At 41.4% G+C, this 26,314-nt stretch overlaps 1 protein-coding gene across 5 annotated transcripts; it reads left to right on the forward strand.

The window, feature by feature from the left end:
• Positions 1-642: 642 nt before the first annotated feature.
• On the forward strand, positions 643-26,314 carry C9H5orf63 (chromosome 9 C5orf63 homolog). Of its 5 annotated transcripts, none has more exons than XM_043912209.1 (6): positions 657-719; positions 2,224-2,269; positions 10,033-10,201; positions 17,713-17,833; positions 24,951-25,007; positions 25,688-26,314. In XM_043912209.1, exons 2-6 carry the CDS (start codon positions 2,224-2,226, stop codon positions 25,850-25,852), a joined length of 558 nt encoding a protein of 185 aa, XP_043768144.1. In that variant the 5' UTR covers positions 657-719; the 3' UTR covers positions 25,853-26,314. The 5 variants fall into 5 exon arrangements, with proteins under 5 accessions (XP_043768145.1, XP_043768144.1, XP_043768142.1 ...); XM_043912207.1 differs by having other exon boundaries at positions 664-719; positions 25,676-26,314; XM_043912208.1 differs by lacking the exon at positions 657-719 and adding an exon at positions 773-920 and having other exon boundaries at positions 25,676-26,314.

Consider the following 26,314-nt stretch of genomic DNA (forward strand, 5'->3'; position numbering starts at 1 on the left):
GGACCCCTGCCCCCATCCCCCAAGGCTTCAGCCTTGCTGGTCCCTCTTCTGCGCATTGCCCACATTCCTGCTCCCTCAGTGTCAGCAGTCCCTAGGCCTGGAGAGCACAGTCCCTGCCCAACCTGACCCTGTATGTTCCAGTCTAAAAGTTACTTCTTTACCTAGAGTACATTTCTATTCTTCCAGAGGTCCCCTTCACAACAGTTAGCCACAGGACTTGTAAAGCTCAGTTTCCAAATGTTTGACTTGCCTACACAGCCCTAAAGTTTGGGGCTGTGTAGGCAAGTCAAACATTTTGTTCATCATCCCTGTTCCCCATAACCTAGCTCAGCCGGGGCTCAGAGAAAGAGGGCAGTAAACAATAAATGAATGAACGCGGGGGAGGGGGAGTTAAACCGGCCTTCACTGCACGTTCTCTAAAAGCTGGCTTTCACATCTCGATATTAAATGGTTCCCAAACCTGCCAGGTCACTTTTCCGTGGTCTTAAAAACAAAAAAATAAACCAGTGTGGCCTTGATTTTCGCGTCTGTTTTCACGCGTTAACAGCCCAGGCGCGGCCACCTTTCAGAGGGGTGACTGGCTCGGGTTTGGCCTCCACTGACACGAGCCCTAAGGGCTGAGGGCCGGGGCGGAAGTGCGGGAGCCGGAGGGCGCCCGCGGCTGGGGCGGAAGTGCCGGGCGCAGGGCGGAAGCGGCGACAGGGGCGGCTGAGGCTCAGGTGGGTCCCAGCGGTTGGGCGCCGGCAGGTGGGCGCTCGCGGTCCCCAGCCCGGAGCCGGTACGCGGACGGGAGAGGAGGTCACGGGCGCTCCACGCTGTGCCGCACGCTGCCGATTTCGATTGTCATTACAGGAAATTTAATTAAACCGGAAGCCATAAATCCGTGAACCTCCGCGGGAAAATTATAAGCGCGTGTGTATGTGAGTGCGCGCGATGGCGCTTTGGGAAGTGAACACGGGTGGGAAGAGGCAGCTTTTTAAGAGGAAGCAGAAAACATCACAACTTCATGCCTCTTCCCTGATTAACAGATGCTCTGTTTCGGATTTAATTGAGTTCTGTGAAGTGGCAATGTAATCTCAGTTGGCTGAGATGACTGCCTTTTGAAATAAACGTTTTTGAGCAGCCATGTTGACCTTTAATTGAGGGCCAAAACGTTTAATCGTGAGTGCTGTCGGGAACACTGTGAGTCCTGGGGTTTTCTGGACCTCCTCTCTGCCTTTACTGGACAAACCCAGCCTTCTAGGTGCTGAACCATGAGAGAATAAATCAGAGCCTATACAATTCTCAATAAATATTTAGCCTTGTCAGTCACCCCTGACAAATATGACTCATACTTTTTTTTTTAATAAGTCCAGAGTTATAGAAGTCCCTACTGGATTGTTACTAACATGAATAGGCAAGTGTCTTTCTAAGGTTGTCCTGTGAAAGAACAAGGAGTTATTTTTCTTTTTTTTAAACCTGGCTGATCTTTATTCTTCATAGAAAGTATTTTATGTAGTACTTTGTATTTTATGTAGTACTTTGTATTTTAGAACACTTAAAAAAAGAAGAAATCCACAGTATGACCCAGCTCAACCCCAAGATTCTCAGCTCCTATAGCATGGAGATTGTTTCTAAGATCTGTTATGCCCCCCACACTCTCTGGCACATTTCCCAACATAAGTAGGTTTCCTTAACCACACACTGCCTTGGTTAAGCAGCAAAGAGCCATGGTTCAGTGTGTGACTGCAAAAAGATGAGGTGGCTAATTATCTCAGGAATGCTCTATGAAAGTGCTTAAAATGCTAGCAATATTTGGAGCTATATACATTGAAACTGAAAACACTTAGAAAAAGAGATGTGCCCTGAAAATACTGAGTGGTTATAGTAATGTTGGGGGTAAGGCAAAACTAAATCATGGTTCTGTGTGAAATGTCGTAACCTGATAACCTGCGTCTTGCTCTGCCAAGGAACTGCCTGGAACCAGAACAGGTCCTGGTGTGAAAATTAAAGTTGGTGGGCCTGGTGTTTTAGATAGGCAGACTCCCCAGAGTTTTTTCTTCATGCTTACTGTGGTCAGTAGTAACTGCCTGCCAAAGGAGGATCAATATTTTTTTGTCTCCTTTACCAGAGGAAAATGTGGCTATGTGGTTTTCTTTAGATGGATTGATGGCAGGTAAGGAAATAGAAATGAGGATTTTCCAACTTGGGAATTTATTGGACTGTATTTCTATTTTATTCCAGATGCCTGTTTCCAGCAGACTCTTAAATACTCAGAGGCAGTGTGGAGGTACGCCTTCAAAATAAGTTTTCTTTTTCTTATTATTAAGGTTTTTGTATTTCATAACGTGCAAACTCCAGGTGGCTGACGCATTTAGTTACTCTAATGCCAGGGCTCAGGGTTTCACACATAGCAGGACCTTGAGGTGAACTGGTACAAGTAGTAAGGTTTTTTATGTTCCTTATTTTAAATCTAATTTTGCCACTGCTTTATTCAAGGGGTGTACATCAGAGGAAGCCAAAAGCCAGCTGGAATAGTTCCTGCTTGCAGTTTTAATCTTGTTTGCAATTATTTTGAAGGGAGAAACCATCTGGATCCAGGGATGTGTAGTTACCCAGGTAGCAGGGACTAGGTGAGCTTCCATCATCCTTCCCCTAGCATCATGGCAAGTTCAAGAGACAAAAAAATTATTAGAGGAAGAACATGCAAAGTGAAAAGTTTTGGCTAAGTTTCACCTAGATATTATTCCACATCCCTACCTCCCCATCTCAGTTACAGAGGCAGGGAACTAGAGGCATGAAAACATTACTCTCTTTTTATTCCAATCCTTACCCAAGATAAGATTTCCAGAGATAGAAGTAAAACTCAAAATACCTTCTATTTTAAGAAAGTATCCATCTCCAAGGATTTCAGAGCATTTTACCAATATCTAGTAACAACCATTTTACTGCTGTAGACTTCATCACTGTGGTATTGTATTATTTGTTTGTAAATCTTTGGCCTACCCAAGGTGTGAGTTCTGTAAGGGCAGGGAAAGTATCTGAATCACGTTTATATTTCTAGTACCTGGCACAGAGCCTGGCACATTACAAACACTCAGTACATGGTATAAAGGGGAGGCTGGATCTGTAAGGAATATGAAAGCATCGGTGGGAATCAGCAACGTAGAGAAAAGAATGTAAAACAGTAATCTTTCAAGGGGCTACCAGATGCAGTTTTAAATGCTACAGTTAATGCCTTAATAAATAGCTTGGAGTAAGGAAGGGTATATTTGAGAATCTACAGATGGTCACCAAACTGCCATCCAAGGTGATCTAGCCTGGTGAGTTGCAGGGTCTTTCTTATACTGAACGGAATATGCAAAGTAAAGGACCCCACCAGCCCTATCTCCATTCTCTCTCAAGGCCTTCAGTGTCCAACTCCTCACTCAAACACCTGTTGAGTGAATATCTGAAAAGTATCCATTTGAAGGTATACTAAATTATTAGCTTATCTAAGCCACTAATATCTTGGTTTGGCCCTGCCTTAAGGATAAAGGATTTTGTTCACTATTTTAAGGCTAGGTTACCCAAATAATATTGAAGGAAAGCCACATCATCTTTTCTACTTGACTGACATTTCAAAAGACTTCAAACTTGTCAGCTTTTTGTATTGTAATAGGGCAAGCATGTGGTCTATCTATGCGGCTTCCTTCTGTTGCCAATGGGAGTCCAGCAGAAACCAGAATGGTACTGCTGGAAACAGATGACCTTCCTCTCATTGCTCCTGTGCTTTTTCATATCAATCATGAAATAATGGGGAAGTGGCTTCTAGTTTAGTCAGGGGTAAGGACATAAGACTGAATTATTTGATTTTTTTAAATTCTTTACTTCTTAAAACATGTAGTTCTTCCAGTCAGCCAAGAGAAAGGATACTGTTATTTAATAGAAATTCAGGAAAAAGAAAAATTAATAGAAATTCAGTCAGCTGAAGCAGCTTAGTTCATAGACTGAAAAAAAAAAGAGAGAGAGATCTAAATTCATCTCTGTTTCTCCAAGTTCAAAAATGAAGTTAATCTGTATCATCTTAGATTTAGAGATCAGAACCTTGTTCTTACCGTAAAGGAACTCTGCCATCTGAAGCTGAGACTTTTCCTCAGTCTCTCCATCCTTAAATCTTAAACAAAATGTGGTATCCATTACTTAGTATACTCTGAGGATTAAGGTATAAAGCTTTTGGAGACTTTTTGGGAAAAAAGAGTTGACCTTGGAGATCCCTTTCTGTTCTGAAAATTCTGTGCTGGTCTCATATGAAAAATAAGCATTGTTCAAAGAGAAAATATAGAGAAAAAATTATGAAAGTCTTTGGTAAAACAATTTCTTTATCAAGCACAGGCATCTCCAAAGTCCCTTGGAATCCATCTCCAAAATATTAAGATTTTCTATCAATGTCAGCTCCTAAGTAACCAGAATAGGACTGAGAAAATTGAGGAATCTCATGTATCTGAAGCTTACTAGAGCAGGACCTCAAGAGTGGATAGTCCCTAATGTTCTAGTATTAGTGTCACAAGTCCAAAGAAGTGATGGATTTAATATCTCAAATGTTCCAAAGGCATTTACTACAAAATGGCTAAAAATGAATGAAACATCTTTCAGGTCTTGTGTGGTCATGTGGATAACTTCACCTCTTGTGCAAAATGAATTGGAAATGGTGGAGTATTAGTGACAAATGGGAGACATTGCCTGGATGGATGGAATTTGAATTGCAAACAGTTGTTTTTGGAAATGAAATTGTGTGCTTTTTAAATAGCAAGGAAACTGACATTACTAGCTGGGTACAATAAGACTTAAGATTTTTTTAATGAAATTTCCTTCTTTCTGGGTCAGTAGTAAGCATTAGAGATACCTTCAAAGGGAATGGGTCATTTTGGTTAAGAAGGATAATAAGGAAAGGAGTCTGCATAATTCCTTATGCACTTTATCCCCAACCCTTGAACTAGCATGATTTTGCCCTCATCTTAATGCTATCTTTATGGAATGAAGGAATTTTCAAATTGGTTTTTAAACTCTATTAAGCCCTCATGTATGATATAACCCAAGCACATTATTCAGGCTTTCTTGGCTTTCAGGAACAGCTTTGCAGCCATTATGTCCTAATTGTACTGAACATTGTTGCACGCTCTGAATTCAGAATATACCTCTGGCTCTAGGCCAGATGCTGAGTCAATAACTTTGGAGTTGAGGATGAGGGGATGGGTACAGTGTGTGCAAGCCCCATTGTGTTAACAAGAATTAGTCTGGAATCCCTTTTGGACCCCTGGGTGCTAGAGGGAGGGGTCCTTCCTCTACTACTATTCTTGATCAGCATCTTCATTTTATTTTTCTTAGCTAAATGTTTTTCTGGTAACTAACCCTATTACCAAGTAGGCTCTTCTGAAGCAACGATCTGGAAAATGTGACTGCTAAGGTCCAAAGATTCTAAAACAAACTCTTGCTTACTCAGAAGATTCCTCCTCCCTCCTATTTCACATTTGTCAGCTTGCTATCGGCCTCGGCAAACACAGCCGCACTTCTGGAAGTGGAGGAGAATGCCAAGATGATGAGGGTCTGTCATTAAAAATCGTTCTTTAAATGTGTCTGTCAATAGGAAACATTATTCTTATTTTTGGAGGCACATTCTTGGTATTCTTTTTGGAGGTACTTTTCCATCTCAGATGCTTAAACAATGCAAGATCAATGTCACCTCCCCCATTTTCCTGCAGAGTATTTTTGGATGCCAAGGCTTCCCAGTTATGATCAAGGAGCTAGAGAAACAAGCTTGGGATCAGCAAGCCCATGTACACTTCTGCCCAGATCTATTTGAATGAATTTTGCCCAGATGAATTTTGGTCCTCTTTAAATGGGCCTAGCATTTTAGACTCCTACAGTTAACTACTTCTAAGGCTTTCTTTGGAGCCTTTTGACATCATGAGCTATTGCCACAGCATCTCTTCTGTATGTGATTTCCCCTTCTGTGATCTGGAGGACATTTGAAACCTAGGACAGTTTCTCCTAGTCTCTGTAAAATGAGAGAACAGGACAGGAGGTCATAGTTCCATATTACAGTTGATGAAACTGAGGCTTAAAGAGACGAGGAATTGCCTAGCATCAGAGAACTAATTGGTGGAGTTGTCTGTCTTTGGGGTTTAGATTTATGAAATCCTCACACAGGAATGCACCCAGGAATTTAAACGCGCTGAATTCCAACTGAAACTCTATAAGATATAAAGAGTAACTTTAAAGATGAAGAATCGTGCCATTTGTGCTTAATTCCCCTGACTGATGAGTTAGTGAAAGCTATATTCCTTTACATTTACTTTGACCTCTCTACACATTTATTCAAAATACTTTGGAACAAGTTTTGTCTTTAAAGATTATTAATAAATCCAACTTTACCGCTGCCTAAGCAGCTTCTGTTTTGATATACAGGAGTTGGGTTGAGGATATCATTGATAAAATAACAGTGGTACTGAATTTTCCCTTCTTTGAAAATATAAAGGCAAGTATTAGGAAGGAATAACGGGAAAGGAAGTGACCTTTGTTCAGAGCCCATCAAGGGAAAATCTCTGCCTCTTGCAAAATGAATTTCATTGTACTGTGTAAGGCCTGAGTAAGCTAAGCCAGATCCTGGTGCCAGGGTATTTGCTGGTCAAGATATTAAGTCTTAGTGGAAAATAAATGGGCTTCTCTGGTGGCTCAGACAGTAAAGAATCCACCTGCAATACAGGAAACCCAGTTCAATCCCTGGGACTGGAAGATCCCCTGGAGAAGGGAATGGCTACCCACTCCAGTATTCTTGCGTGGAGAATTCCATGGACAGAGGAGCCTGGCAGACTACAGTCCATGGGGTCGAAAAGAGTTGGATACAACTGACCAACTAACACCAGAAGATAAATATGTTGGGTCTTGAATCAGTTATATCCTGTCTTAGGAATTCCCATTTAAGTAATGTTCACAATCTGAAACTTTTCAGCTATTTGTTTGAAATGTTTTTCAGTTTTCAATTCCCTGTTTCTGAGACTATCACTCCTAGAGTTTTAGATCCTCCTTCTGGGGCCAGTAAAAACACATTTAAGTCAGTAGACTCATCATCATCAGTATTATTAACAGTACCTTATCTTTGTGTTATTTCGTAACAAATAGCTAAGCTTTATTTCTCTATTCTGCTTTTTAACTTGTACAAAGATTTTTATATTTATTGTCTCTTCTTAAGTCATCCATCCAACTTCTGCTTTTATTCTTCTCCTTACCCCACTGCCTCCATCTTCACCAGAAATATCTCCTTTTGTTTAAGAGGTGAAATTAGGCAGGGATCAGACAAGGCCATTCATTTTAGGGGTTGGCATTGGTTGTAAGATTTCATTCCTTTGGAGTAACATCAGACACATCTTATCTGATTCGTGGTAGATTCTTTGACTGTCCCTTTTCCAGTCCAAGCCCTCATCACTCTTTTTGACAATCGGCCACTCCTATCTTTCTGGACATACTTTCTTCTGCTGGTTTCCATGACAGCCCACTTTTCTGATTTTCCTCCTACCCCATCAACCTTTCTCTCTGCCTCCTTCACTGGCTCCTCTCCACACTACTACTGAATGTTGGATTGCCTGAGAGGTCTCTCCTGGGCCCTCTTCTTTTCTTAGCTATTTAGATGATCTCACAATCTCATCTGTAATAGGAGCCTTCAAACTGAAGGAGTCTTGAATGTTATCTTCAGTCCTGGTTTCTGTCCTGGCTACCAAACCTGTACATGCCACTTTCTACTTCAGCTCCAGCCTGTCCCTCACTGAGCTCCCAGACCCATACCCCGCTCAATCTGTTCCTGCCTCAGCATCCCTCATTTTAGTAAACTGGCACCACGACCCACCCAGAGGCTCACGACCGAAACTAGGATAGTCCTACTGTCATTTTTAATTACTCAAATCCAGTTCATTGGCAGGTCCTTTCACGCCTGTCCATGCAACACACCTTTCTCCCCTGGACTACTACAGTAGCCCCTAACTGGCTCCCTGGTTCCACTCTTGCCATCCCAAACCCATTCTTCACACAGTGCTAAGTGAAAGTGAAAGTCGCTCAGTGGTCTCCGACTCTTTGCGACCACATGGACTGTAGCCTACCAGGCTCTTCTGCCTGCTCTTCTCCAGGCCAGAATACTAGAGTGGGTAGCCATTGCCTCTCTAGGGGATCTTCCCAACCCAGGGATTGAACCCAAGTCTCCTACATTGCAGTCGAATTTTTGACTGTCTGAGTCATCAAGGAAGTCCACACAGTGCTAAAGTCATCTCTTTTTTTTTGACCGTGACATATGGCTTGCCGGGCTTCCCAGGTGGCACAAGTGGTAAAGAACCCACCTGCCAATGGGGGTCTTCTGTCTCCTGACGTAAGAGATGTGGATTCATTCCCTGGGTTGGGAAGATCCCCTGGAGGAGGGCATGGCAACCCACTCCAGTATTCTTGCCTGGAGAATCCCATGGACAGAGGAGCTGGCGGGTTACAGTCAGACATGACTGAAGCAACTTAGCAGTCACATGTATGTGGCTTGCAGGGAGTCTTAGTTTCCCAACCAGAGATACAGCCTGGGTCCCCAGCAGTGGAAGCACTAACCACTGAACTGCCAGGGAAGTCCCTACAGTCCTGTTTTTAAAATGTACATGTGATCACGTAACTTCCTTCCTCTAAATCTAATTATGCTTAAAACCTCAATTCTTTAACATAACCCCCGAGGCCTTAGGTGTTCCAACCCCCACTGACCTGTCTCCTCCACACTTCCCCTTGCTTACTTGCTTTAGCCACACTGTCCTTTCTTGTTTCTTTCACTAAATCAAAGTTGTCCTCAGCCTAGAGCCTTTGCACTTTCTGTTCTCTCTCCCACAATGCTCTTCTTTCAGATCTTTGTACCTTCTTAACCTTTAGTCTCAGCAAAAATGACACCTGCTCAGAGCACCTTGTTTAAAGGCCTGCCTTGGTTACCATCACATCAGCTGTTTCACTCCCTCCCCTCTGCTTACTACTGTCTGATGTTGTCTGACCTAAGAGTCTCTTTAATGTGCCCCGTGACAGTACGGACCCCAGGAGGGCAGGGACTTAACTGTTCGGTGCACCACTGAACCCAGTACCTGTGAGTTTCTCATACGTGGAAAACAGCAGGTAATTGTTGAATGAGTGACTTTCATCCCACACCTAGATTTTCATAACTCAACTCTTTCCTGCCTCCATTCTTCTTTCCTTTGCAGTCTATCCTGCTCACTGCTGCCAGATCAGTCTCCTAAAATACTGATTTTATCGCATCACTCTTTTCTTTAAAACCTTTCTTTGGCTCCCATCCAAAAGGCCACAGCATTCCTACCTCATGCCTTTGTGTCTAACCCTGACTTCAGAATGCTTTCCCCTTTTCTATGTATCCAAATCCTACATGACTTCAGATCCTTCTCTCGTGAAACCAGTTCCAATGTCAGCCCACAGTACTCTTCTCTTCTTTTCTCTATGACATCTGAAGTTGCCCATTAGATGCCCCCCCATTGCGATCTCTCCTCTATTTATATTGTTTCAGTGAAGAATTTATCTCCCTCCTAAATCCACTACAGCGTGTCTCTCTCTAGTTGCTTGTATCCAGAATATAGAGTTGATTTCTCCATGTGAGAGTTTTATTTGGAGGGAAAGAAATGGGCTAAACACCAGACAGGATGAAGGAAAAACAACAGGGGCTTAATTTTACTGAGAATTTGAAGGGAGTGGGATAGAGGAGCAGAGTGAATGTACTAAGTGATGGACATGTGAATGCCATATACCTTCGGAGTTGTAATGTTATTGGATAGGCCAGGGCCCACACTTCAAACAGTTAAAAAACTTTGTGCAGAACAGTGTGTTGAATGTAAATGAACGCAGCACCCATTGCATTCAAACAGTGGAGTGGAGACATCCAGATACTTGGAAACCCCAGAGTCATAGTAGTCATTTAAAAGAAAGTTAGAAAGGGGGCTTTGTCTCTAGGAGCTCATGTGACCAGTCATATCTTTCTGGAACTGCTTCTCTCTGCAGGCTTCTCTCTCCCCGGTGTGATGAACCTATTGCCACTGAATCCTGGAAATAGAAGCTGCAGGGAGCAGGGTGGATGTGTGGGTGTGTCTGCCCAAGATCTCATGTGTTATGTGGGATCAAGTCAACAGTCCGGATCACAGACAGATGAGGCTGTGATAATCATCTCACAGTATGTGCAAATATCGAATCAGTATATTTTATACCTGAAACTAATACAGTGTCACATTATTTTAAAAAAGAATGGAGCTGAGCATGAAGCCATGTACAGGTGGCCCCAGGGGTGCATGGTGAGCCAGGGATCCTTGTTATAACATCATGTCTGAATTGGGGCTATCTCCTTGGCAGTTCCCCTGGCCAGTTCCCCTGACTGCTGCAGCTGAGGTGCTGAAAAGCACCTGAGATCCCACCCAGAGAGTGAGGGGCCCCCTCCAGGCGGCCTGCCACCCCCTACCCTCTGTTTCTGTTCTGCAGCCTCATTCTAACGCTGCTTACTCTTGGAACTGACACCTCAAAGTATCAGCTCAATCTGCAGCTTTGACTGGGTCCCTATACACCGCCTCACCTTGTCAGTCTTGGCTCCACCCTTGGGCCCAAGATCCCAGGCTAGGCTCCCACTAGGGGAGAGAGGGAGGTTTGGACACCGCTGACTGACCACAGCACATAAGACCCCTGGGGAGGCATCATTCATCCCTGTCTCTCTGGATCAGGGAGAGCCCAGTGACCCAGATGAGTGGGTCACTTTCACCTCATTACATGAGCTCTCAGTAATCTAAAATAGTGGATTCTGTTCCCAATAGAGGGGTGTTTATGTGGGCCTGTGTGTGTGTGTGTGCGCACACACATGTGTTTCTAGTCACTGGATAACAATAGGAATGTTATACTTAGATGGTAGTGAATGTGAAATGGAGCACTTAACATCTCACGTGGCACGAATGACTGAACAGAAGCCCTGAGCCTCTCTGGAACTCAGGTCCAGCAAGAGCGACAGTAATAGTCTTAGGTTAATTCCAGCTCAGTATTAAATTTACGTTATACTCTTGTGAAGAAGCTCCAGCGTTTGGCCTTGGAGAACAGAATGAAGCAGGGCAAAGACTAACAGTTTTGCTAAGAGAACACACTGGTCATAGCAAACAACCTCTTCCAACAACACAAGAGATAACTCTGCACCTGGACATCACCAGACAGTCAATACCAAAATCATACTGATTATATTTTTTGCAGCTGAAGATGGAGAAGCTGTATACAGTCAGCAAAAATAAGACCAGGAGCTGACTGTGGCTCAGATCATGAACTCCTTATTGCAAAATTCAGACTTAAAGAAAGTAGGGAAAATGACTAGATCATTCAGGTATGACCTAAATAAAATCTCTTATGATTATACAGTGTAAGTGACAAATAGATTGAAGGGATTAGATATGATAGATAGAATGCCTGAAGAACTATAAATGGAGGTTCGTAACATTATATAGGAGGCGGTGATCAAAACCATCCGGGAGAGAAATGAATGCAAAAAAGCAAAATGGTTGTCTGAGGAGGCCTTATACATAGCTGAGAAAAGAAGAGACGTGAAAGGCAAAGAGAAAATGAAAGATATATCCATCTGAATGCAAAGTTCCAAAGAATAGCAAGGAGAGATAAGAAAGCCCTCCTCAATGATCAATGCAAAGAAATAGAGGAAAACAATAGAATGGAGAGACTGGAAAACTCTTCAAGAACATTAGAGATACCAAGGGAACATTTCATGCAAAGATGGGCACAATAAAGGACAGAAATGGTATGGACCTAACAGAAGCAGAAGATATTAAGAAGAGGTGGCAAGAATACACAGAAGAACTATAAGACCCAAAACAGACCTTTAAAGACCCAGATAACCATGATGATAGTATGATCACTCACCTAGAGCCAGACATCCTGGAGTGTGAAGTCATGTGGGCCTTAGGAAGCATGGCTACGAACAAAGCTAGTGGAGGTGATGGAATTCCAGCTGAGCAATTTCAAATCCTAAAAGATGATGCTGTGAAAGACCTGCACTGAATATGCCAACAATTTTGGAAAACTCAGCACTGGAAAAGGTCAGTTTTCATTCCAATCCCAAAGAAAGGCAATGCCAAAGAATGTTCAAACTACTGCACAACTGCACTCATCTCACTAGCAAAGTAATGTTCGAAGCTAGGGTTCAACAGTATGTGAACTGAGAACTTCCAGATGTATAGGCTGGATTTAGAAAAGGCAGAGGAACCAGAGATCAAATTGCCAACATCCGCTGGATCATAGAAAAAGCAAGAGAATTCCAGAAAAACATCTGCTTCATTGACTACGCTAAAGCATTTGACTGTGTGGATCACAACAAACTAGAAAATTCTGAAAGAGAAGGGAATACGAGACCACCTTACCTGCCTCCTGAGAAATCTGTAGGCAGTCAAAAAGCAACAGTTAGAACCTGACATGGAACAACAGACTGGTTCCAAATTGGGAAAGGAGTACATCAAGGCTGTGTATTGTCACTCTGCTTATTTAACTTATATGCAGAGTACATCATGCGAAATGCTGGGCTGGTGAAGCACAAGCTGGAATCAAGATTGCAGGGAGAAATATCAATATCCTCAGACATGCAGATGACACTACCATTATGGCAGAAAGCAAAGAGGCACTAAAGAGCCTCTTGATGAAAGTGAAAGAGGAGAGTGAAAAAACTGGCTTAAAACTCAACATTCAAAAAATGAAGATCATGGCCTCCAGTCCCATCACTTTGTGGCAAATAGATGGGGAAATGATGGAAACAGTGAGAGACTTTATTTTTGGGGGCTCCAAAATCACTGCAGATGGTGACTGCAGCCATGAAATTAAAAGATACTAGCTCCTGGGAAGAAAAGCTGTGACCAACTTAGACAGCACATTAAAAATCAGAGACATTACTTTGCCAACAAAAGTCCGTCTAGTCAAAGCTATGGTTTTTCCAGTAGTCATGTATGGATGTGAGAGTTGGACTATAAGGAAAGCTGAATGCCAAAGAATTGATGTTTTTGAACTGTGTTGTTGGAGAAGACTCTTGAGAGTCCCTTTGACTTCAGGGAGATCAAACCAGTTAATCCTAAAGGAAATCAGTCCTGAATATTCATTGGAAGGACTGATGCTGAAGCTGAAGTTCCAGTACTTTTGGCTATCTGATGTGAAGAACTGACTCATTTGAAAAGACCCTGATGCTGGGAAAGATTGAATGCAGGAGGAGAAGGGGACAACAGAGGATGAGATGGTCGGATGGCATCACCAATTTGATGGACATGAGTTTGAGCAAGCTTTTGGAGTTGGTGATGGACAGGGAAGCCTGGTGTGCTGCAGTTCATGGGGTTGCAAAGAGTTAGACACGACTGAGTGACTAAACTGAACTGAATGAAGGTGGTACCTGAGCTTAGATAGACTTTTTGATTTTGCACATGAACTAACAACACTGCAGCTTGCTGCTAAGAGATCATGTGAGCTTGGAGATTCGGTGTGCCAAAGGATTCTTTGAATGAATAAAAATTCTGATCTGTGAAGGTCAGTTTCTCTACTCAAGTGAGAACAAGTTGTTTGCCTTCTAATCAGACACACACAGCATTTGAAGAATCCAGGAGCCCCACAAAAGTGAGGTGCAGCCAGGGCATGGGCAGCTCCTCATGCAAGAAATGAGTAATCCTTAATAAAGGCGCAAATGACCCTGGCTTCTTTCTGTCCTATGATCAGTTGCTTTAATGATATGCCCTTCAGTGCTTCACAGGGAAAACACTATAAAGTTACCTTTCTTATACTGCTTCAAGGAGGACGGAATTGAGTCCAGTCAGCCCTCCCCCATGCTGTATTTGATTAGGCGGATAAGACCACTGAAGTTGGCCTCAGTTTTGTTGAAAAGCCAGCATTCCCTCTCTCTTTTGGGGTGATCCATGCCTTTGAGCAGCCGTGTACTTGAAACAGCAGGAGTCACCATCTTTATCGTTAGGCTGTGGAATTTGTTTTAGACACATTCTAAATCCAGTCTTATGCTTTTTTTTTTTTGTCTGTGACAAAGGTGACCCAGCTGTGCTTTTTTGATATTATGCACACAGCTCTTTTTGCTTATATTACAGAGACATGTAACAGAATACAAAGGATAAAATTGTGTGTGTGTATGTGTTTGTGTGTGTAGTAAAGACACACATTTCATGACTAAATTCAATGACATAATCAAAAAGTTGTCCTCCTAGTCATGAGCCAACAGGTACAGACCACCTTTCAGAACATTTCTTACAGTGCTGAGATACTGTTCAAAAATAATAGAACTATGACAATGTCACATTGACAGAGTAGTCCATATTAAGATTTTACTTCAAGAAGGCATGATTGGGTGAATATGACATTGACAGCAATGGCATTAGGGTTTACAGAGTTAATAAAATATTCTAAGAAGAATATTATAGGATTCCAATTGGAGTGTACCATTTTTCATTTTACTTTTTATTTCTAAAAGTAAGTGAACTCCAGTGGTCAGAACTTTAGCCTTAATACCTTATTTCTGCCTAGGAGAGGTATAGGGAATTTTTTTTTAGTATATATCAGACTCCAATATAATTTTATAATACAGTGCTCACGAAGAAATAAGTTAATTTAACAGTGTGGTAAAATGCATGTGCCTCAGGGCATTTGGAAAATATGCAGGTAGTAAAACTGCATAATACTCATGCATTTCTCAATAAACAAATGCCTCATGTTTAAGTGATTAAATTTACATGGGAGAAAAAAAGGAGAAATGGAGACTAACATGGAGAAGAGAACTAATTTAGGCAGAATGGTAGTGGCATCTCTGAAGACTTTATTTAGCTTTCTGGGTTAGTTGAACAAGTATTCTTGCAAATCTGAAATGAATAGCAACTCTGTTTACTATGACAGGTTTTATTTGTCTTGGGTGCAACCAAGACCGCATGCTGTGTTTTGTCATGTTGGAAATACTAAAGCAGATTTCCACTGTGATTGTGATTTTTTTTTTTTTTTTTTTACAAAAGCCTTAACACCTCAGTCTCAACTTAGCCAGCTAAAAGCAATAAGTTTTCTATTCCTTACCAGACAGACATCAATAAATCTTAAATCCTTCCACTCAAAGCACACAGCTGCCGTTCACTATCCTGGTTGTCATCTTAGGTCACTGCCTTACATGGCCTGCTCCTTCTCATTTCCAGGGCTGCCTTTCTGTTTTTACTCTCACAAAACTGATCTTCAGAATTTTCTTTCTCTTTCATTTAACACAGCTTCTTTACCTTCATACCCTAGGAGGGTGTGTCACTATTAGCATAATGCCTTCCCCAAACCAACGTGCAGAAATTTGTACCTAGTGTAAACATGGCTAGCATTCTACTTTCCCCCTTCATTTATATCCTCTGTAGACAGAGACATGTTTTGAAGCTACTGTCTCCAACCACATTCACCTATTGGAGTGCTGATTCTGCTGAATTTATGGAAAATATATACACCAGGGCTTATCACTTGGTTGAGAGTAGCACAGCATATTGTGAAACTATTTAGATCTCCTTTCCACCTTAGAATAATGCTGGGTCCTTGCAGAATTCTTATCACATTCTTTTTTATGCATTATCAGGATCATTTATAGCAGGGAGATCCAGGAAGAACTGGAAGACTAAGGGTTTAGGAAAGAAGGAAAGATTATTGTTTCCACAGGTCAGAATTCAGTCCTTTTGTCTGTCTTTACTCTAGTTTGATATGGGTTCAGTGCTTTTAAAGTCATATCATTCTGTTTGAAATGAGTTTGAAGCTAATGTTACACTGAGAAGCCTGGTCACCAGTAGAGACCAGAGCACGGTTAATACAGGCATGCCCTGTGGAGCAGAGCAGAATGAGACTGAGATGGTGGGGAAGGGCTGGGACCAGCTGCAGTGCCCTGCCTGCTCTTGTGGACACGCGGAGGAGCGCTTACCTTTAGTTATGATATGAGATCTCCCCAAACAGTGACTGCTCTGCACCCTGAGTGTCTGATGAGGGGCAGAGGTGAAACTGGAAAGGGGGATAAAAAGTGTTAGTCGTTCAGTTGTTTCTGACTCTTTGCAACCCCGTGAACTATAGCCCGCCAGGCTCCTCTGTCTATGGAATTCTCCAGGCAAGAGTACTGGAGTGGGTAGGTAACCATCCCCTTCTTCAGGGGATCTTCCTGACTCAGGGATCGAACCCAAGTCTCGCACATTGCGGGCAGAGTCTTTACCATCTGATTCACCAGGGAAGCCCCAATAGTGACAACTGTGCGCACTGAGTGTCTGTTGAGGGTTAGAGGTGAAACTGGAGAGGAGGAGGGAGGCTCACTGTAATACTACTGACATTCAGACAGTTATTTAAACAGCTACTGTATACCAGGTTAATGGTAGACACTCAGGAGTTACTGGAGTGAATAAGTATCTGCTCCTATGGAACTCATGTTGTAGTAAAGGGAACATACAGGTAAAGAAACAATTTTAGTGAAGGATAATAGAAAACTATAGCGAGATATGAGGAAGGAGAGTGGTGGACCGGCCCATGTTGATAAGGTAGTCACTAAGGCATCTCTAAAGAGGTGACATGTGCCCAGGCCAAATGAGAAGCTACCTGAGAGTTTTTCACACAAGGAGACAGGAAGTGCAGAAATCCTGACAAACAAATAATCTTTGGTTACTCAAGGAACAGAAAGAAAATCTTTGCTCTGCAACTCACCAAGATAAGGGAGGGGAAAACTGATAGGTGAAGTTGGAGAGATGGAGTAAAGAGAAGTTAAGAAATGAAGATCCCAGGAATGAATTCATGCTAGGAATATTGATAAGCAATAAAGTCAACAGTGCATATGTTTTAAAAGTAAAATGATCATATATGTAGTTTAAAGGACAAAGCTGGAGGCTCAGAAGAATAACTATAAATAAGTAGGGTGTCTTATGTCATGCAAAGTAGCAGGATGAGAGAACTTCAAAGCCTAGTGTTTGACATGCTGCTGTTACCACGCTGTTCTTATTGGAATATCTCCAGCAGAAACACTAGTACATTTGTGGATGTTTTCACAAATGATGGCAATCTCCTTTTAAAATACTTCTTAAAAGAGTTGAGTTTATTTTTGTTTTTGACAAGTTAGCTCAGCCTAATTCTCCCTGTAAGTTCCTCTGAGTACCGCTCTGTTTCCCCACCTCTTGCAGCAGAGCACAGATCTCATAAGTAATAGCCTTAACCTTCAGCTGGAAGCTTGTGCTGCTTACATACTGTTCCTTTACCGTGAAGGTGGCTGGGCACTGTTGAATGCCCACCAATAAGATAAGCTACCTCTGCAAATAAAAACCATCTCAGGAAACTTCCACATTTTAGAAGATCATCAGGATGCTAGCAAAACCTACAGGTGCAATTTAATTTTTTATTCTAATTAACACACACATGCAATTTGCTTACAGAAACCAAGTGATTAGACACATAGTTAATTCATACATTTGGATTTTTCTCCTTCTAAGTTCTGTTTTCTTTGGAATACAGTGCATATTGAGGCATCATGGAGACGTGCCAAACATCTTGGCCTCTCTGCCACTCCTAGACTCCAAGAAGTACATCTGAAGTCTTCAAATTCCATTACAGACTTGCAGCTTACTGTTCCTATTATAAAGAGCAAAGTCTAGGGCACATAAGTTTACTGCTCTGTTTTTCTTTTGGCAGAATTAAGATGCTCTGGTTTCAAGGAAATAGCATGCAACTTGCCAAACACTCCTTTCAACTGCTCTTGAGAAATCTCTCTGCCTCAAAGACTGCTCTGCCTGTGCTGACCTTATTCACAAAGGTACAGAGGAAAAAGTAAAATTACTACTTTAAAAACATAAAGTATTCAAATGTTGGGGGAAGAAAGTTGTACATTTATGAAAGGGGGGAAATGTTGAAAGGAAAGCAAGCAATGGTATAAATTTTCTTCAGACTCACTCATCAGTTTACAACAGTGCTAACTCTTACCCTACCCAGATACTTCATTGTCTCACTGTTTTCAGAGAGTAAATTAATATATTTGTCATCTAATCCTTACATTGAAAGAAAAGAACTGATGTTTACAAGTGTATCATTTAGCAATATAGTCAGTTCTTGTTATTTGTGATAGTCATAGTCTATAAAGTCGCTACAAATACTGAATTAGCAAGTATTGAACCACTGCTCCTAGGGTGACTATAGGGTTAGCGTCCTTTGAGCATCTGGTCACAACGTTTTTGTCAGCTGATCAATACGTAACCTTTGTTTTAAGGAAGATGGCCGGCTCTGCCAAATACTGCTGGTAGTTTGAAAGAGTGAAGTCTGAAAATTGACCAATGGATTCGGCAACATGAAGGTCATTGGAACTTACGAGCATTTTCAGAGAAATGATGAGGAGAAAGCTCTAGGGAGTTGGTCAAGAGAGGATAAGAGGCGGGGGAAAAATGCATAACTGTGTTTTAGGTGTGTCTCTGTTTAAAGGCACCTTATTTAATGAACACTGTTGATTCATTACCACCGAGCTCAGGGCCAGCAACATCATAACACGTGCCTGAGCGAAGCTCGTCGGACACAGCACCTTCTCCCTAAGGCACAGCACAGCCTTCTTACGCTTAGAAACAATGGACAGCACCTCAGCACTGCACTTGGGCTATTTTAAATGGCAGAAAAACACAAAAATGCAAGAATCATGGCACTCAGTAGATCATGATTTGGCCACCTGATGCGAAGAACTGACTCATTGGAAAAGATCCTGATGCTGGGAAAGATTAAAGGCAGGAGGAGAAGGGGACAACAGAGGATGAGGTGGTTGGATGGCATCATGGACTCAATGGACATGAATTTCAGCAAGCTCCGGGAGTTGGTGATGGACAGGGAAGCCTGACATGCTGCAGTCCATGGGGTCGCAAAGAGCTGGACATGACCGAGCGACTGAACTGAAGTAGATCATGAAAAGGACACTTGTTTCCAGTATGAGAGCTAGAAAGAGCTTCATCTTGTTGCAACTCAGCTGAAAATGTACACTTTGGGCACTCAGATTTTTTACTGCTCTATGCAACTGCACATCCATGAATGACTGCAAAAGTTTGGGTGTTAATTTTTAGGGTTACAAATAAGTTTTAGTGACTAGATGAATTCACAGATACAGAATCCACAAATAATGAGGACTGACTTGTACTTATTTTCTTATCCCTAACACTAGTTTTAAGTCTAAATTTGGCAATAAGGAGTTCATGATCTGAGCCACAGTCAGCTCCCGGTCTTGTTTTTGCTGACTGTATAGAGCTTCTCCATCTTCAGCTGCAAAGAATATAATCAATCTGATTTTGGTGTCAACCATCTGGTGATGTCCATGTGTAGAGTCTTCTCTTGTGTTGTTGGACGAGGGTGTTTGCTATGACCAGTGCATTCTCTTGGAAAAACTCTATTCGCCTTTGCCCTGCTTCATTCTGTACTCCAAGGCCAAATTTGCCCATTACTCCAGGTGTTTCATGACTTCCTACTTTTGCATTCCAGTCCCCTATAATGAAAAGGACATCTATTTTGGGTGTTAGTTCTAAAAGGTCTTGTAAGTCTTCATAGAACCATTCAACTTCAGCTTCTTCAGCGTTACTGGTCAGGGCATAAACTTGAATTACCGTGATATTGAATGGGTTGCCTTGGAAATGAATAGAGATCATTCTGTCGTTTTTGAGATTGCATCCAAGTACTGCATTTCGGACTCTTTTGTTGGCCGTGATGGCTACTCCATTTCTTCTAAGGGATTCCTGCCCACAGTAGTAGATATAATGGTCATCTGAGTTAAATTCACCCACTCCAGTCCATTTTAGTTTGCTGATTCCTAGAATGTCGACATTCACTCTTGCCATCTCCTGTTTGACCACTTCCAATTTGCCTTGATTCATGGACCTAACATTCCAGGTTCCTATGCAATATTGCTCCTTACAGCATCGGACCTTGCTTCTATCACCAGTCACATCCACAACTGGGTATTGTTTTTGCTTTGGCTCCATCCCTTCATTCTTTCTGGAGTTACTTCTCCACTGATCTCCAGTAGCATATTGGGCACCTACCAACCTGGGGAGTTCCTCTTTCAGTATCCTATCATTTTGCCTTTTCATATTGTTCATGGGGTTCTCAAGGCAAGAATACTGAAGTGGTGACATTGTATAGGAGACAGGGATCAAGACCATCCCCATGGAAAAGAAATGCAAAAAAGCAAAATGGCTGTCTGAGGAGGCCTTACAAATAGCTGAGAAAAGAAGAGAAGCGAAAAGCAAAGGAGAAAAGGAAAGATATTCCCATATGAATGCAGAGTTCCAAAGAATAGCCAGGAGAGATAAGAAAGCCTTCCTCAGTGATCAATGCACAGAAATAGAGGAAATCAACAGAATGGGAAAGACTAGAGATCTCTTCAAGAAAATCAGAGATACCAAGGGAACATTCCATGCAAAGATGGGCTCAAAAAAGGACAGAAATGTATGGACCTAACAGAAGCAGAAGATATTAAGAAGAGGTGGCAAGAATACACCGAAGAACTACAAAAAAGATCTTCACAACCCAGATAATCATGATGGTGTGATCACTCACCTAGAGCCAGACACCCTGGAATGTGAAGTCAAGTGGACCTTAGGAAGCATCACTACGAACAAAGCTAGTGGAGATGATGGAATTCCAGTTGAGCTATTTCAAATCCTTAAAGATGATACTATGAAAGTGCTGCATTCAATATGCCAACAAATTTGGAAAACTCAGCAGTAGCCACAGGACTGGAAAAGGTCAGTTTTCATTCCAATCCCAAGGAAAGGCAGTGCCAAAGAATGCTCAAACTACTGCACAATTGCACTCATCTCACACACTAGTAAAGTAATGCTCCAAATTCTCCAAGTCAGGCTTCAGCAATACATGAATTGTGAACTTCCAGATGTTCAAGTTGGTTTTAGAAAAGGCAGAGGAACCAGAGATCAAATTGCCAACATCTGCTGGATCATCAAAAAAGAGAGAGTTCCAGAAAAACATCTATTTCTGTTTTATTGACTATGCCAAAGCCTTTGACTGTGTGGATCACAATAAACCGTGGAAAATTCTTCAAGAGATGGGATTACCAGACCACCGTACCTGCCTCTTGAGAAACCTATATGCAGGTCAGGAAGCAACAGTTAGAACTGCACATGGAACAACAGACTGGTTCCAAATAGGAAAAGGAGTACATCAAGGCTGTATATTGTCACCCTGCTTATTTAACTTATATGCAGAGTACATCATGAGAAACTCTGGGCTGGAAGAAGCACAAGCTGGAATCAAGATTGCTGGGAGAAATATCAATAACCCTGGATATGCAGATAACATCACCCTTACGGCAGAAAGTGAAGAGGAACTAAAAAGCCTCTTGATGAAAGTGAAAGAGGAGAGTGAAAAAATTGGCTTAAAATTCAACATTCAGAAAACTAAGATCATGGCATCTGGTCCCATCACTTCATGGCAAATAGACGGGGAAACAGTGGAAACAGTGAGAAACTTTATTTTCTTGGGGCTCCAAAATCACTGCAGATGGTGATTGCAGCCATGAAATTAAAAGACGCTTACGCCTTGGAAGGAAAGTTATGACTGACCTACATAGCATATTAAAAAGCAGAGACATTACTTTGCCAACAAAGGTCCGTCTAGTCAAGGCTATGGTTTTTCCAGTGGTCATGTATGGATGTGAGAGTTGGACTGTGAAGAAAGCTGAGCACCGAAGAATTGATGCTTTTGAACTGTGGTGTTGGAGAAGACTCTTGAGAGTCCCTTGGACTATAAGGAGATCCAACCAGTCCATCCTAAAGAAGATCACTCCTGGGTCTTCATTGGAAAGACTGATGCTGAAGCTGAAACTCCAATACTTTGGCCACCTCATGTGAAGAGTTGACTCATTGGAAAACACCCTGATTGGGGGCAGGGAGGAGAAGGGGACGATAGAAGATGAGATGGCTGGATGGCATCACTGTCTCGATGGACATGAGTTTGAGTAAACTCCGGGAGTTGGTGATGGACAGGGAGGCCTGGCGTGCTGCGATTCATGGGGTCACAAAGAGTCGGACACAACTGAGCGACTGAACTGAACTGAACACTAGTTTTAAGTCATAAAGCAAGTGTAAATTTTTTAAGAGATTTTTCCTGTAAAACTTATAAGACAAGCATTATGGATTTCCTTTTGCTAATTAACATTACTTTGTGTGATTTATAATCAAAAAAGAAAGTGCTGGGTAACAGAATAACTTTAGTGAAAAATACTGCAATTCAAACAAAAAAGGTCTCTTGTTTAATAGACTTACTCAGATTTCAGGCATTTTAGCAATTTGAATATATCTGAAAATTACCTAATAAAATTTTAAAGTTAATTTCTTACTGAAAATAATCTTAACTACTTTTCATATTCATAATAATATATTGCACTATTATGGAACAAAAATATTTCATAATCTGTGTCTACATATGAGAAATGCATGTGAAAATTAACCACAAAAATAAAATAATCCATTAAGGTTAATGGTGCTCATTCAGCCTAACTATTCTGCACAATTTTTCAGTTTGAACAACAGCCAAGTAAGCCAAAAAAGAAAATGAAGTCACTCAGTCATGTCCTACTGTTTGTGACCCCATGGACTGTAGCCTACCAGGCTCCTCTGTCCATGGGATTTTCCAGGCAAGAATACTGGACTGGGTTGCCATTTGCTCTCTAGGGTGTCTTCCCGACTCAGGGATCGAACCCGAGTCTCCCACATTGCAGGCAGACTCTTTATCATCTGAGCCACCAGGGAAGCCTAAGTAAACCAACACATGTGCCAAAAAAAAAAAAAAAATTCCACCAATCTTCCGTTCAGCTTAAAACTTGTACTGAACCCTTCATTTATGTCAATAGACATACAAGATATTACTGTCACCTCCAGGAGTTCCCAGTTCTCTGAAAGAAAAAGTACATATCAGGTCTCTTCCATTTATAAATAATAGAAAGTACTTCCCAGAATGGCTTAAACGAAAAAGGGATTTTAGGGGTTAGTCTAGTTTCAGAAGTAGCTTGATTCTGCAACTTAAGCATATTACCAATCTCTTCAGCTCCACATTCTCTGAGTTAAATCAGTGCACACTCTGGCTCTTCAGATGGATAACTGCAGCAATCCCAATCCCAGATCTCACATTTCAGGTATCTACAGAAACCTCAGCAAAAGCCTCACATTATCCATTGTCTAAGACTGGCCAGTCCCTGAGTCATCTGTAGTCGAAGAGCTAAGGTGTGTGTGTGTTAGTTGCTCAGCTGTGTCCAACTCTTTGCAACCCTATGAATCCTGCCAGGCTTCTCTGTCCGTGCAATTCTCCAGGTAAGAATACTGGAGTGCACAGCCATTGCCTTCTCCAGGGGATCTTCCTGACCCAGGGATCAGACCCAGGTCTCCTGCATTCTTTACCATCTTGTCATTTTTCAGTTCATAGATTTCTTTAAAATTTGATGAACATTTCCTCATAAAAATACACACACATGTGATAATTTGCCCAGACATCCATGGTCCCTGGGTTAAAAAAAAAAAAAAGTGATCTTAGATCTACTAAAGTTCTTTATTATAAAAGCAAGTACTTCTGCAATTTCACTGGGTTTTGTTTTGCTTTTGCTTTTAAGATCCTCTCTTGACTTTTTTGAACTTTTTCAGAAAATTTTAATGTGGTTATCTTAAAAATCACAGACTACCCATCATCTGTTTATTATAATGCTAATAATAACATAATGAGCCAAATTCTCTGAAGCAGGAAAATAGGGCCAGAAAGACCTTTCGGAAGGAAAATGTCTTTTGATGATCTGGGCTCTTATTTCAAAATATGGTGAGTTAAGCTGGAGGAAGGGCCTCCATAACAGCTCATCGTTTTCTATCCTGTTAAAAAGCAGGTTTTATATAAGCATCAGTATGGTATCAGCATGTTGATATATAAGCATCAGTATGTTGAATCTGTTTTTAGCTCATACAAGAGAACCTACAGTAGTCCTTGTTCACTGAGTCAGGGCCTCATAAGCCTTTAAAATCTGCCAGTGGTCCATAGCATTCTCAGGAGACGTCTCCTCTAGACAGAGTGCAAACAACAGCCAAGAAACTTGCTCGTACAGTGGAGTGACTCTGGGAAACCTACTGCTGACACTTATAATGAGAAAACTGACAAAACATTAAAGAGTTGGTAAAATCAGCACCCAAAGTAAAGAGATTTTTCCCTTCTAAAGACGGGGTAGTAACTATCTAACTCCATCCCACTGGGTTGTTAGGAAAAACAGGCTGGGGACTTCCCTGGCAGCCCAGGGGTTAGGACTCCATGCTTTTGCTGCTATGGGTCCAGGTTCAATCCCTGGTCAGGGAACTAAGATTCCTCAAGCTGCATGGCATGGCCGAAGAAAAAGAAAGATAAAATAAATGGAAAAACAGGCTGGCAAAGCTCAGTGCCCCCCGTCAAAACAGATTTTAAGAAATTCTGGCAATGTCAGCCAGGCCTAGAAGGTGCTCCTCATCTAGGAAGGACAAAGCCCTAAAACTATAGATGTTTTGAAAATGATCTTCTCAGGTATCAATTATACTAAGCCAGTAACAAGAACATATAAACATCTAAATGTATTGTGTGTACATATATATACACATATATGCACATGTATATATATGTGTAACATGTAAGCATCAACATTTATTAGATAAATATGCTTGTAGAGAAGAAAATCAAAACACAATTAAAAATTGCCAAAAGCCCATTTACCATGAAATACCAGCTATTTATAAGATTCTGTAGCAGTGTTTTGCTTTGGAAATAAAACAGTATAATTAACCTGGGAGAAAATAGTCCTTTAAATTAAGTATAATCTGCTTCTTGTGGCTTTTGTCAGGCTGAATGCCATTTCTCTGGGATTAATGGCTTTTTTCTTCCTATAGGATCCATGTCCCCTTTGTGATGAAGCCAAGGAAGTACTGGGGCCTTATAAAAACCGGGTAATATGAAACACTATAGCTTTATGTATATGGAATGGATAGTATATGTAGTATAAGACAAAGCATCTGTCTGGATCCTTTCTTTAGGAAAAGACATTGAATTATTTTTCATTTAAATTTTCTTTCTGTTCTTTAGAGAGACTTTAGTGCTGATTTCCATAAAAGTCATTACACCTAAGTGTTTTTCTCTGAGCAGCACTGGTTTTCTTACTCTGACTGTTAAAATGAGTCAAAGTTAACCAGCAGGTACAGTATTCATGCTTTAAGCTTTTGTCCCTATTCCTTTTATGTTATTTTGTCATTTCCATGGAAGTGTTTTCCAGTTGCAAACTGTGACACCTTTCCCAATCTTCCAGTCCAAACATGTCTTTCTTGAGTCTCAGGCAGCTTCCCAGTTGGGGACATAGTTTATTTCATTTCAACTGAGTAGTAATGCTGAACCTCACAGATAGAACAGAAAAGTAGCGAACTGGAGAATTAAGGAATATAAAGAAATAAATCAGGTTGGGGAAATCAAGGTCATTAGATGACTGTGGACCTCAAATAAACAACAACCGTAAAAAAAACTCTCTGAGTGTTAGAACTGGTCTGGGGATCAGTTTGTCACTATAACCATTGCATTGTTCCATGTTGCTGAAAAATAGAGCTTTAGTCTGTCTCTGTTTCAGTTTATTTTACAGGAAGTGGACATCACACTTCCAGAAAACTCTGCCTGGTATGACAGGTATAAATTTGACATCCCCGTCTTTCATTTGAATGGCCAGTTTCTGATGATGCATCGAGTAAACATCTCAAAACTTGAAAAACAGCTCCAGAAACTTGAGCAGCAAGGTGCAAGAGGCTGACAAACACCCTCATGATTTTCTACCTTCTCTGTCCAGAACGTGTTTCCTGAGGAAATGACCGTGGCTTCAAACTCCTTTTGTCATTTTCACACAGCTCTACAGATGTTCTGAACTCAGTGGTACCAGATAGTGATATTCCTCTTGTGATTAATGGAAGTACCAGTGTGGGAACTGTTTACGTGCTGGCATTTTATAAAATAAGTGGAGTGTATTGGCAGGGAGGGGATGATGGAAGGCAGGAGAAATCCACTTGTTCTATTTATTTTACTCTTTTGTATTAATATGGAAGCATCTCACATTCACTGGACAGAGCCGTTTATAAGAAGAAGGCTCTGTGTCCCTGCTGCTGCCCTAAGGGCTTAACTTTTTAATGAAAGAATAAATGTTCTTCCACTTGGTAGATAAAGTGAAATGTGAATTGCTAATAAGTGTACACAGTCAATAAAAGGATGTTTTAACAAA

This window comes from Cervus elaphus, chromosome 9 (genome assembly GCF_910594005.1).
Source record: "Cervus elaphus chromosome 9, mCerEla1.1, whole genome shotgun sequence".
Classification (NCBI taxonomy): domain Eukaryota; kingdom Metazoa; phylum Chordata; class Mammalia; order Artiodactyla; family Cervidae; genus Cervus; species Cervus elaphus.